General features: G+C 46.1%; 1 protein-coding gene across 2 annotated transcripts in view; it reads left to right on the top strand.

Moving 5' to 3' along the window:
- Window positions 1–13363, top strand: part of LOC110981522 (uncharacterized) — a 33978-nt gene extending 20615 nt beyond the window's left edge. For both annotated transcript variants that reach the window (XM_022239134.2, XM_022239135.2), the window contains exon 5: window positions 9544–13363. In XM_022239134.2, coding sequence (XP_022094826.1) covers window positions 9544–10415 — 872 coding nt within the window. In that variant the 3' untranslated portion in view covers window positions 10416–13363. The remainder of the gene's footprint in view (window positions 1–9543) is intronic.
- The last annotated feature ends 861 nt before the right edge of the window (window positions 13364–14224 follow it).

Consider the following 14224-nt stretch of genomic DNA (forward strand, 5'->3'; position numbering starts at 1 on the left):
GAAAAAAAACCAGATCGATCGGTTCGCAATTATGTAAACTCTGGCAATATACTTCAGATCGCGTCACCGGCGCAATTGTTAAAATGCCGCAAGTGCTCACTGACATTTAAACTGCCGCCCACAACTTCACATTTCCTTTTACACCGAAAAAATAAAATGTGTTTCTTGCTTACATCCTCCCTGGACAACAGCAGGCCGCATTACTGTAGTTACAATGGTGACCTTTAAGATCGTATGCAACGTGTGTTGGATCCGCTGAGTGAAATGTGACGGCCGTTGACTTTGACAATGCCGTGTGCTCATAGAAGCTTTGACATTGTCACCGCTACGAGTAGACCGTTTCGAGGTTTGCTAAATCGAGATGGACAAGATTCAGTTTGTGTTCCTTTCGTCAGCCGCACTCCCGACAAAATTATTCGACGCCCACGCTCAAGTCTTTGAGCGTGGGAACTCCTGTCTGCTGATGCCACCAGCCTGCATGAGATGGAGAAGACCAAGATGGCTTTGTGGCTTAACCAACGAACCGACGATGTTTGAAGATATTTCTATCCAGAGATGATCACCCCTCAAAAAAGTCATGAGGCCCATCGCCATTTGGAATATTGATGCCTACAGTCCCTGTTGGAGGGCCCCGATTTGTCCAATATTTTCCAGAAGACAATTTGAAATTCCTATCGGTAGCTTCCATCCTCCTCCCCCACCAAAAGAATTCCCAGTCCAAGCGCCAACAGGGAATTATTGATAGCATGCAAATCGTGATTTGGTCCGCACTGGTCGGGGCCTTTTTACCAAGCCTGCAACCATAGGTAGATTGCCAAGGTTAAAACCATTACGGAAATTAGTCACGGTTCGAGATTATGAGCGACTCGTCGCGTCCTCACTTCCGCCAGCTCATCTTGGCGATGTCTTCTAATGTCGATCAGAAAGCTTTTAATCCTCCGGCCCCTTACCACAGGGGCTGTCCCTAATCTCTGACTAATGCAGCTTCTTCAGTGCCAACCTCTTCAAGGAGGTTTACACGGCACATTGTCTGGGTAAACCCAAGTGTCAATTGGAGAAGTAGATACATTTTTGGACAGATGGTGCAAGTGTCTTGCCCAGGGTAATTGCAATTTGTCCACATTAAAATTCTCAAGGGATCTTGAAAAGCTGACTAGAAACGTAAGATGTCCTTTCGTACCCTGGGCCCTTGACGAGAAGATTACAAAGGATTAAGCCAAGGGATTTGCCCACATCGACAAGCGTAATGAGTTTATTTTATGTTTTGCATGTATGTAAAAAAATCTGCTCTGGACTGTTCCTGAAATATGACACATAGATGGCCACGGGAACTAGAAATGATTTCAGACTAAAATTTACGGTTCGCAAAACGCTGTGGATTATTTCTTTAAAAGTGGATATGATTTCTGGCTCACTTTTTGCACGATACTTTAGACTTCTGATGCCAAGCGTTACGCTCAATCGCTGATAGCATAGAGCTCAGCCAGGCCCAACCAAACCGTTTGACCGTGTCGCTCCGCAGCGTTACGCGGCTCCAGCGAAAAAAAAACCATACCGATTATTCGCCCTCGACTAGCGCTTCGTACACATGCCTCCATCGTCACTGGCGAAATGCAACGCACCTTCGAGCACTGACGTCTTGCTCTCCTCCTGCGTGCCCGGCCTGTGGGCGCGCTTCTGCCATGTCTATCGATTGCCTCTTCCTGTCATTGCCTTGGATATTATTATCGCGCAAATTATACTGCCACTGTCGGCACTGCACTGCCCGTTACTTGGAACGATACAAGCATTTCAATTCGTTTTAGGCCTGGGGTGCTGTTACCGTCTTCATTCAGTTTGGCGATACGATCTCGCGGTGTGAGTCCTCAGCTAGTGAACGCATGGATGCCAGTAATTATTCCAACCGTCCTTGACGAATTGCATTGATCTTGGCGTTTTAGCATAATAGCTCGCTGCCGTCGAATGTAAAATAAGAATAGAAGCAATTACAGGAAGGGATAGAATGACTTTTGTTCGGATTTTTACTTGGCAAGATAGACATGTACGTGTACGCACCTCTCTCGCCGACGAACGTCATAACAATGTCACATAATGCTCAAATTTGACCGAAGACCCTTTCGTGTCTGCGTCGCGTGCAATGCTTGGCTACGACTGCCGTTGTTTGCCTGTAGCGTGCCACGATGGCTCATAGCCAGAGCCTTTCTTTTGTTTCCAAGCATTGGCCGCCGTTTTGTACTGGCAATCATATTCGAGGGAAGAGTTAACGCGTATTTGGCAGCGGCTTTCTTCTGAAAATAGACCTTTTGCCCCGTTAGCGTTTCGAGAGGCAGATCTTTTCATTTGAAATTCTTTAGTTATTAGCATGTTGGGCGTTTAATGGGCCTCGCTCTGGACCAAGAGAAGGCGCTATTTTCTTAGCAACGGAAACTCCTTTGGTCGGGACTGCACTTCGCCGGTTCACGAACGACCATATGAAATGCACGCGTTACGGTCACGTCTCAACCAGCAAACTGAACACTTTCGACCAACGCGACTCTTTTCAACCGATGAGGGGGTGCGTAAGATTTTGAGCTATTTTTGTCGCGTAAAGGGCCACTCTTATGTTTCCAACAACTGGTTGGCAAAGACTACAGTTGTCACGTGGCAAAAAAGGGTCCAAGGTTGGCCCGATCCTGCAGTGCACGCTTCCCCAATTTCTCTGTGCTGGTCCATCGCCATTGACATCCAGCTTAATTCCAGACACTCAAAGAGAACCCCAGAAGATGGGACTTGGGCAACTGTAATGGTGATAAATGCGCTCAAATTGGCCTGACAGGAAGAAAAGGCTAGCTTCTCTGTGGTATGGCAAAGCAGAGAGAAAGTGGTCATTAGCAATTTTTTTTAAAAGCGCCCGTGCACAAGAAATGCTCATTTGGCGGGCATTAAACAACTTAGCTAAATCTCGAGTGACAGGCTGCCGGGGAGGGGACATCATCAACGAGGGGGGAAATCGAGCATTCCCCGGTCGTTATCTGATGGTTAAGTCCGCTAATAAATAAACCACAAACGCCAACAAGAAGCATCCCAGAGACCCGAGACGGATCACGATGGTCGTTACCAACGGTTGATGGTAATTACTTTTTAATGGCGATATACACATTTATCTCATCCGTACAAGCCAATACAGAGAGCTACTTCACTTAATTGTGTCATTTCGAGAAATCCTCTTTTGTACAGTGCAGTTTAAATGTGATTTTCTTCGGATGTCAGATGTCGCTGATATAATCCACGCTTAATGGCGTGTATGGGACTTCCGAGGGTGAGCTGTTTCATTCGGGGAGGGGGTAGTGCTGTGGTGCTCCAGAAGCATCCGACATTGCACAACTGGCGCGATTTTAAATTTCAGAGCAACCAAGGTTTTTAAACAAGATGCCATCTTTAACATCAGACGTTGAAAATTACATTCCGGTTCTTAAAATGGATGCATCCTCTCAGTCCCAATTTCCATTAACCCACCAAAGCGAGGAAAAAACAATGACCTTGTAGGAATTACTCGTAGATGCATGTCTAACAGACGATGCGATATTTGGGTACTTGGATGTGGTTTTGAACTCGGTTGGTTTTTCTCCATCCTGCCGAGGACGATGGCCTCGTTGAATATCAGATCACGCATAGTGTGACAGCGAGTCGTCCTTGCTTCCCAGAACTGTCTGACGACAGTGGCTCATTCGGTATAAAAAACTTGACAACAGTATAAACCAGGGCCGTTTCGAGTATCATTAAACGCGCCCCAAATCATTCACTTACCTGTGACATGCTAAAAAAAATTGAAGCGAGCGTGACAGATATGCTGCGAATGATCTTTGCCGCGAATGATCCTTTTCGAAAAGTGGAACTAACATTTAGAATATTTGAGCAGGCCTCAGCACGCAGGACCGTACCTCGTAAATGACACGCCGAGACCCAGCAAAAGAAGTAGAGAAAACGAAAAGAAACAATGGGTTGAAAAGAACGGAAGGGTTGAAAAAGTACTTTGACGGCTCGAGGAAGTGCCAAGGGTCATGAAATATTTGGTGGAGATAAGTTTTTAACAAATCATCCCCCGCTGGGGGAGCGTCGGTGGTGGCGGTGGCGGTGGGGGGGTTGCCTGTTGTGATGTCAGAAAATATCAACACCCATTTTGTAACTTGCATTTCGCGTTTTGTATACTCATGAGGTTATATATACCGTGCCTAGGCTGGCCGCGGGCCGTTGCCATGCGCCCACAATGACACCTTTCAAAAATGCCCTCCAAAATTTCCCTACCGCTCAGGGTTCAGAGCACTCGTGTAATCCGACAAACACTCGACCTGAATGGACCTGGAGGGGAAAAAAGAAAGATTTTCCAGATAAAAAAAAATATAGAGACGGGCGAACAAGGACATCAGTTCGAGACTGTGATTTTAAATCAACCTGCGAAAAAAATCCTGAATGTAAAAGAACAAAAATTGCAATGGGAGTAAAGAGGAGAAAAAAAGTGAAAATGTGAGTTGTCTGGATTGATTGGGGATTTGAGTAATCGGATTGGTTCGAGTGGCATTCGCTGAGGTCACGTTGAGAAATCCCAAAGTCTCAATAATTCCTGAACCACAACGTGATGCAATCATGCTGTGAAGGGGACACATCGGCCGCATGATTTGAATAGAGACGTAGATGCCCACTCCTTTTTTTCAGAACTGTGCCCTTTTGTGATGTGTTTGATGCATTTTCGTTTGCGTGGCACCCCTTCCACCAGAAAGTGAATGACCGCAGCATTATGGAGGCCTTGGTATGTGATTTAAAATTGACACTGTTGCCGCTCATAAGTTTCATTTCAACCCCATGGCAGCCCAACTTCACCCACCATATTCGAAAGTAACAAGTCGTCCTTTCTGGGAACCAGGCCGAAAAATTCAACAAATTTGCAAAAACCTGTCGCTATGGCCAACATACCGATAGATGTAAACAAGGCTCTCAGAGTTTCAACGTATTTCTCGAACACCTTTTCCCCACTTTTTAAACACGTTTCACCCACATGTTGAGGCATATACATTGAAATGCGTTCTTTAATTTTTTTATAATACTAAGCGGATGTTTCACAAAGCTCACCGTGTGCCATGGAAAAGCGTTTAGCATTTAAACACTTTCCTAAACTCATTTCAATAAACATACCATTCGTTAAACTTGTTCAAAACGTGGGAATAGGAGGGGTAACGCTGCTTTCACTGTGCACCTTTGAATATTGGGTTCTAATTTAAAAGAGACTTCGTTTCATCACAAACCAAAGTAACCTCGAGGTTTTCTTCCTGGAATGGCATGATATAGTTCTGCTCGTGAATATGGAAATACATCAGCATTAGAATCGAAAGGGCAGCCAGTACCCTTTAAAAAGTGAAAGCAACACCGAAAACGATGTCAAGTGAGACACAATGGTGAAGTTTGGCGCGGAGAAAAGCGCGTTGCATGCAGAGACCGAGTGATTTCTGGGAAGAAACTTGCGGCCATGCAGTTCGGGATGTTTGCTTGCCTCATGCACATCCCTCATGGAGTCATAAAAAAAGAGGTGGCAACCGAGGATGTGCGGTGATTATAAATAAATTCAGGCCTGTCTAAAACGGCTTTTTAGGGTTTTCTTTGGTCGAGGGAGATTCATGGTTAGAAGAGCGAATTGGGTGATTGTTGCAGTTCCCACGTAATATATTGTGCTTTAATGTGAAGGCTTAATTAATTGATTTTTTCGAATGAATAGATTCATACTACCGTCGAATAACACAGCTATTGCACCAACAGACATAGTGCACGAGGAACACGAGGCAGCGTGTAGTGCATTTTATTTCACGAGCGTATATATCGTCATAACGGCAACAAAGAGACGGCCGCAGCGCGTGCACGTGGCGCGAAGATGACCCATTGTATTGGCGTGTCCTTTTATATACATACATATATACATTATATGAGGATGACCATAAAGGATTTTTATCCCTTTTCCCCGGCTTCTTCATATTGAAGGCGCACAAGAATTGAATAGAGATGGCCTTGCCGCGGAAGCCCGTGGTACCCGGAGATAGAGCGGTGTCACGCCGGGTGCAGTGAGGAGCTGCGACCCCACGGCTCGCCTAAACTGCAACGGGCTGGTTGCTTCCTCTCTCACGAGCAGTTTATTAACAAATTGACTTTCAAGGATCAAACAAGACACCTCTTTAGATACGTTGCAGCTGTTGCAACTACAAAGAAATTACCAAACCATTCAATTGTCTGACGTTTAGTATAATTTTAGAGATCAGTTCAGTCCGTGTGGTTACTTTATCTGGTCCTTGGTCTATCATGCTTTATCTCAGCAGGCCTGCCAGCTTCCATTTGAACCTCTTTCGAGTTCGTAATGTACTACAATATTGACGACTGAATTAAGTAGCAACTAAAACTTTGCAAGCATCACTTTTTTGTCGGCCTCTCGGTAAATCTGAACTGACACGAGAGAGACCTAGTTAATCTTATCATTTCATAACAATCGTCCTTATTGACAGCCGCAAAGAAAAAAATTACCAAGCCCATTTGCAGACAATGCTTTGGTCGCTTCGCAAAGTCGCTACTCATATGCCGTAGTGGAGACTCCAAACGATTCTCCCTAGTTGGCTGGTCGGCTTTGTCTTGCGCTGCGCAATGAAACTCCGTCCTGACGGACCGAATACTCAAAAAAAAAAATTCAATAGCATTCGTGACTCTGAATTGAAGCCAGCAAAGGGAGGGTTTCTCACCCTTCTGTGTTTAGCTCAGTTGACAATTTCCTGCTGTGGCCCTGGAATGCCTTTAGTTTCGCCGTTGTGTACTTTCGGTAGCACGCGGTGGAAGGGGGAGGAGAGTAGGGGAAAATGAGGTGTGCCGAAGTTGGCAATTTCGGGCCCTGGATTTGACGTCCGTGGCCCCACGGGGATGCGGCTGGGAGACGTATATCCTGGGCCGCGTTGCTTTCAGCCCTCCATGTTCAAAAGCGTTTTTTTTTTTTTAAACTCTCTCCTTGGGGGCTCTTCCCCTTTCGAGTCCGACCTTTCTATTATCCGCTCCGCTTCGGCATCGAGAATTACGCATTTACCCTTCTGGCAAACGGTCTCCCTCCCTTCAGAATATTTTTCTCTCCTTTCATTCTTCAAAGAAAGGAGAAAAAAGGGTGCACATTTCTGGAGTATTCACTCATAGAACCCAAACCTCTTTCTGTTTGTGCTCGCTCGTCGGAATCGAGGGCCATACAGCGAACTTCTGAATTTGGGGGGGGGGGCGGGAGTGAGCAAGAAAAGACTCCCTTGCGACAGGTCTTACCGCCGCCTCGGATCAATACAAGCATCTATAATGACCAGCCTGTGTTTGCACTCGCCATTGATTGAATGCACAAAAGCATCCTAAAGTCCTGTGCCCTCCTTGAAAACCCTTTGCTCCCGGGCTTCCAACTTAAGACTTTAAGCCCCGAACCAGTAGTGTGCTTTTTAAGAAGTTGGAAGGGAAAAAAAAGTGGGGCACGCGCACGGTAAACCAGTCGGTTCACCAATCGATTAGTTTTGTTGTATTTGAAAGCCCCCCCCCCTGAATCAAAAAGTATTCACTCGGCTTGGGGGTTTAACTCAAAGACGTTGTGGATACGCCCGTAGGGGGTGGCTTGCGAGGGGTCAGCGGAGAGAAAGCGCTTAGCGGCCCGCCTGCATCACAAGGGGCACTCGATGCATGCCGGCACAACTGCCCTCGGTCAGGCTGATGTGGTTAAAGGTAGCACGCGAGCCTACCCCAGAGGTTGAACGACCTACTCCAATGCCATTTTGTCGCAAGGCAACTTTGTAATCACTCAACTGCTCGCGTAAAGATGCTGAACAAGTTGTTGGCAAAATACGTAAACACGGAAAGAGCGACAGGAGCCAACATTCATGCAGTCACACAGGGCGGGACTCGTGGAAAGGAGGCCCATAACTGAAATGCGCCTTCAGCAACTGTCTTAAAATGTATTGGGTTCAATCTTTCCTGTGCCGCACGCTCTACGAATTCACTTCAATTTTGGGAAAGCTTTTCTTCGACCGATCTCGTGAACCTTTTTTTATGCATTGCTTATCCAGCCACCTGTCCATCATACAGACCCGCGTGTGCCATCGTTTCAAACAATCTTCGATCGTCGGAGCACCGTTTGAAAATTCATGAACAAATCGGTGGCAAAAATTCATTCGGACGCTGAAAAGGTGCTGACCAGAACTGCCCTTGTTTTGAGGAAATGCGCTGATCATAAATCAGTGGGGGGCGGCATGGGGTGCGGGCTGATCTAATTTCTCGCCTTTTTGTCTCGCGAGTTGCGACTACGGGGGCTTGAAAGGGCCTGCTTTAACGGGTGTGCCGTGTTGATAACGCTCTGTGGTATCATGGTGGAGCACTCGTTCAAAATTAACACCACGATTCTTTAAGCTAAGACACAATATTTTGAGTGACACTGGTCAGCAGGTACGCCAAAATGTACACGTTTCTGAGGTAGCACTGCTCCAACCGCCGCGCCGTGCACCAAACTTAGAAAGCAGCCTTTTTCCCCTTGCCTCGATGAATCAGAAACAAACCGATCTATAATGGAACGCCGGTCTTGGGGGTGGATAGTCGGCGCTCCGCTTTTGTCAGAACCAGCGATCGCCTGAGGGGAAACCCGTTTTCGTTGCTGGTATAATAACAGTAAGCGGATCATCGATAACACCTCATGCAATGAGTTTGCCTCCATTACTAAATGTGACTGGTAGACCTATCGTGGATCGATGCAAGACAGGCTACCCATGCTGTGATGCAACAACCCCCTTTTTTCTATCTAAAATGTCAGACCTGATCGAAAGTCTAAATGTTGGACCATTCTGCGTGGGCGTGACGATTTCGCAAGTATAGTCAAGCACGGTCACTTTAAAGAGCTCACGTCAAGAAGTATCCTGACCTAGCGTCCCCTAAAGACGACTACAGCAGGGTATCTGATACGTTGAATGAGTTCACACGTTTCTCACGAGAGCATCCAGTCCTAATTGCTGTAAAATTATGCGGAAATGTGAAGAGCAAAAGACTGCGCTCTGATCGGTATGGTCGAGAGTTGTCAAAAATACCCATCCTTGTGTTTCCTTGTTTCTAATGGTTTTTGTTATCATAAACTGTACTGCTCACGGAAACCAATAGTTGTTCGAACTGGAGGCAGTCAAAAGTCTTTAATTGTTAGTACAGCCTGGGGCTAATTTCATAGCTGCTTAAGCACAAAATTTGCTTAAGCGAAAAAACCTTGCTTAAAAAAACGAAAGTCAGCAGCTCAAAATCTACGTGATCGTCATGCGAACCAAAAGACAGGTGAATACCGTTCCAAAACAATATATATCACATGGAGTTTTGGCTGGTAACCTGATTTGTTTCTTCACGCTTAAGCAAATTTTGTGTTTAAGCAGCTCTATGAAATTGGCCCCAGGTCTCTCAAGAAATACAATAAGTACGAACAGTACTTACAGATTGGGTTATTTTTTAAACAATTGTTTGCTTTTGATTTGTATGCAATTTTAGATTCGGCTAAGTCGACTCCATCGTTGGGGGAGGGGCCACTACCAAGCCTTTTCAACCCGCCTCTCGCTCCCGTGGACGCCATGATGGACGGGTACCAAGACTGCATGGAGGAGACCATCCGCTACCTGGTGCAGGTCGAAGGGTTCCCTCCCAACCACGACATCATCATCCGCCTGAGGGCGCACTTGATCCAGTCCCAGAGCAAGCTGGACTTGAACAACCAGCTACGGACCAGTCAGGCGCGGCTGACCCTCGACCAGTATTATGATCTGCAGCAGCAACAGCAGCAGCAACGCCAACACCATCATCACCGAGCGGGGCAGCAGTTCGCGGCCGCTGGCTCGACTCAAACCTCCCCCCAGCTCGCCCACACTAACGCCTGCGCTGCCTACCCGCCCGGGTCGGCCCTGCTGGCCCGCAACGGCACCCCCGCCCAGGAGGCCCTGCACTCCAAGACTGCACCGGGCCAGGCGAGCCTGTCGCAGCTCCCGCTCGGCGTGATGACCCCCCTGACGGTGGACACCAATCAGTATTACGCTATGCCCTCCCCGCTGGCCCACTGCCTGTCGGAGGGCGCCCTCGCCCGGCAGGGCTCCGCCGAGCCCCTGCTGACCATCGCTAGAACTCTGCCCACGAACTCGGGAGCGGCGTTCAGTGCCCGTGGCGGCGGGCCCACAGCCGTCACGTGCAGCAACAGTACCGCGGGCAGAACTGCGCCTAGGGGTGGGACAAACCCCAGGACAGAGCAGCGCCTAAGTGTTCAGAGTATAGCGCCCTCTGTGGCCAGCAACGTATCTGGGTCACACCTCGGGTTCAACTTGAACTACGATGCCCCCTATCTCGTTGCCTTTGTCCGACCAGCAGCTCAGTAATTTTTACCGACAAGGAACCGCTTTGTATTCTCCCTGACGAATTTACCTCAGATAGATTGACTTTGTGTTGTTATAATTATCATAACAGTAATACATGTAGGAGATCAAGCAGTAAGATTAACCGGAGTAGGTAGGGGTGTCAATCCTGGGGGAGGTGAGGGGAGACTTCCTGACCCGGACCCGGGGAAGAGACATTGGATCAACCCCCCCCACACACACACACACACAGAAGTGTGTATTTACCTGCAACTGGGGACCCCCTATTGTTCCTCTTTTGTTTAACTTTAACTTTTTTAGAAGACCACCCATATGTTTTGTACACAGTTGTCAATCAGGGCCCTCTGTCAATCGGGGACCTTATTGTCCTTTATTGTTCAGGGCCCCCAATTGAATGCAGAAACAAACTCACCCACACACACCCTGACACTTTCGTGATGAATGGGGAAAAGTCGCCTTTTGAGGTGTTTTCAAACTTCACAACGACCAACATGTATTCAGTGGTACTGAAACTGGGAGAAAAAAATTACCAGCGCTTTTAGACGGCGTTTGGATGTAATTATGACACAAGATGTACCTCTGTATCCCGGGATGTTTTTGTGTTATGTTTTCCTTCAAATCTAGTCCCCCAAATAGATTTTCGCCTCTGGCAGTGGGACTGAAATTCTTTGATTTCTGCCTTCGCGACACGGGCATGCAAACTGAGCCGCTCACACCACACGGCTGTCATGAGAAAACGCAGCGCACCAACGGAGCAGTCACGGCAGTAACTCGCGGTTTTGACAAATGAGTTTTGATGTTCATTTCACACAAAATAATGTCAATAACTGTAGAAATGTACATTACAATCATGTATTAACGATAAACATAATTATGCATTAACCAAATCAGCTCTGCTCATAGCCAGTCATTCCGTTTGCTTTCACCCAATGCCCCAACCATCCACGGTGATGAGAGTCAGGTTTAATCGCCTCAAAAAAATTCGAAAGGAAGCATGGGCATCGCAAAGCATTGTGGATAGTTTACTGCCATAATCAATACATGCAAATCCATGGCGCACGTGTCATAAGCACACGGAAGTGGTGAACCGCGTCATTGTTGGAACAAATTGTATCAAATGAGGGCTGAAAGAAATCACGTCATACCGTTCGAAGTCGTTCGACGTTACCTTCTCGGTAGGGCGATGGCTATGAGCGCTCGAGCGAGTAATCATTGGTGCCCAGCTAGAATTTGTTGGGTCTTGTTACCTTTTTGGCAACCAGGCAAAGAATCGCTCCCCTTAATTTTGCGTTTATTTTGAAGCATGAATTGGGAGTGAACTGGAATCAGCGTGCTGGCTTCAAGTAAGACTGTCCCAAATTCTCGACTACGGCGAGCATTTAACACATGCGCCAGTGGCAGTAGAGTCCATTACAATCGGGATACGCATGCGGCTCGTGGTTTAATCACAGCTTCGTGTGGTTATGTTATGTTATACTGTATTAGCAATGTGCATCTCACATTAATGATCAATATGTTCGTCTATACATACATTGGTTTCTGAAACATCTGCACACATCGGTTAAATAATCACCCAAGCCCTATTTTTTTTTTACCAAGCCGGATATGTGATGTGATTTGCGAAAAGCCCGTCACATGGTGAGCTTTGTCATTTCGGTGCATATCAACTTCAAATTGATCTGGAAATAGTCCTGTTTTCAAAACTGTTTAATTCGTGATTCTAGACAACCTGGATTCAAGAGGATGTCCATAATTGAGTTCATACACCCAAATGACAAAGATCACAGTGTGAAGGTTTTGGCAGATTACTTCAAGCATGTATCCCGCGTCCGCATCATCTCTGATAATCTGTACTATATGAACGGTAAGTGGTTGCTGACACTTCCCATGGACGCCTGTGTTAGCACCAGGCACGGCCAAGACATTGGGAAACCTTCCTTCTGTTGTTCAAAATTTCAAAATGGAGAATGGAGAGTTGAATTTCGCAGCTGATTTCTGGGTTCGAGTACGATGTGCCATATAATTGTTATCACCGAGTTTTGGGCTGAAATGAACTTATTTTCGGAGAGGAATTTTAAGGATAGCACACTGAGAGGGAAAATTTCTCTTTACGTTTGAAATATGTTTTGCACCTCTAATTGGACCCCCATTGCAGAGACTAACACAGTGTATTCTGACGAGTTCCTTTACTATTATTGAGGCAAAAAGTAGAAGGTTACTTTTATTTTTAAGATTTCATACTCAAATCAACGCAAGTTGCCCGTGAAATGAGAGACTTTGCGATATTTTGCTTGAGTGTGCGAGAAAGAGCGTGGTCGCAGATCCCTCTGCTGGTTGAAAGGTCAGGAGTAACTTTGATCTTCGTTTCTGCTTAATTTCTCCATCGGACCGGTACTGTCAGGGTACTTGTTTATTCGATTATGGATAAACCACTGCAAACATCTCAATTCATAATTTGAAACCAGACCTTTCATAGTCTTGAAGCAAGACGCTGCTGTTTGTATTATACTCGTCGCCGAATGACAGCACTTCGTGTTCTACAATAGGCTACTTTTCTTCGACGATGCCCTGCGGCCCATTACAAGTAGCGTCTTGCACCAAGACTATAGACCTTGCTCAGGCTTGTATAAAAATACCAAAATTTGGACTCTTATTTTGTATGAACTTGTGACCCTATCTTTCTGTCATTGGTTCCTATGGTAATCCTCACATGGGAAAACACTTTTGTGTTATGTACATTCCGAGGGTCAACATCCCTAAAAGATCCAAATTACAAAATGCTGTCTGATTGTTGAGTTTTTTTGCAAATAGTGTACAAACTCCGATCGGTCAATTTTTGTATGATTCAGTAACACGAATCAAGAGCTTACGAATGTTTTATAGTTGTACATTTTTTTTGCACACTATATAGAATAAACACAGCAACGTTCTCATTCCTCTTATATAAAGAACGAGTCTTACTCTGTCAACTGTTTACTGTTAATTCCTTCTTCGTCTCACCACACGCGTAGATTTAGCGTCTAAAACGCAAACTATGCAAGGGACTGGGTCTACGTAAAGGGGTGTCTTTTTGTTGGACATGCAAGGGCGGATTCAGGGGGCCACTGGGGCCGACCATGATGCCCCGGAAAAATGAGCCATTTTGGAATGAAATGTAATGTGGGAAAGGCTCTATGGGGGGCGGCAGTTTCATTTCCCTTCTTTCCGAAGCCCGTAAAACAAGTAGTCTCACCCTTGAGAAAGGCCACAACAGATTACAAGATAACCAAAATCCAAACTTTTGTCCCCCTCCGTCAAGAGCCCCCGCCCCCCGGAAATCCGGTTCTACATGTACATGGACCCCGAGTACTTCTAACATTCACTTCATCTACCACATCAACAAAAGGTGTGACCTCTTGTGCGCACCTAGGCCCAACATGTAAATGCAGGCAAAAGGGAGCTCCGGAAAGCTACATGATCGGGATAAAGGATTATAGTGGTGCACCCTTAAAATAAATTCCCATAGACACGTGTCGACACCAATGATAAATCCTTACATTACAAAGTTGGGTTTAAAAATACAACTCTCCTAAGTGTCCAGGCTGGACAAAAAAATGATGATGTTTGATTTGTCCTCTTGCCTTTTTCTTTCAATTTTTAGTTGGTTGACCGATGAATTTTTGAGAAATTCTCACCCAAAGGAGACCACCCCTAAAATGAAGGAAATTTCACTGCCCTGAAAAGCAGCCATTTTGAAAATGCATCGCTCTGAAAACGCGCTAAATAGTGCCACTTTTGGACCCGATTGCATCCAAATTGCTAAGAATTGGAAG

The sequence above is a fragment of the Acanthaster planci genome, linkage group LG15 (genome assembly GCF_054643075.1).
Source record: "Acanthaster planci isolate LZ-2023a linkage group LG15, COTS_SCS, whole genome shotgun sequence".
NCBI lineage: Eukaryota > Metazoa > Echinodermata > Asteroidea > Valvatida > Acanthasteridae > Acanthaster > Acanthaster planci.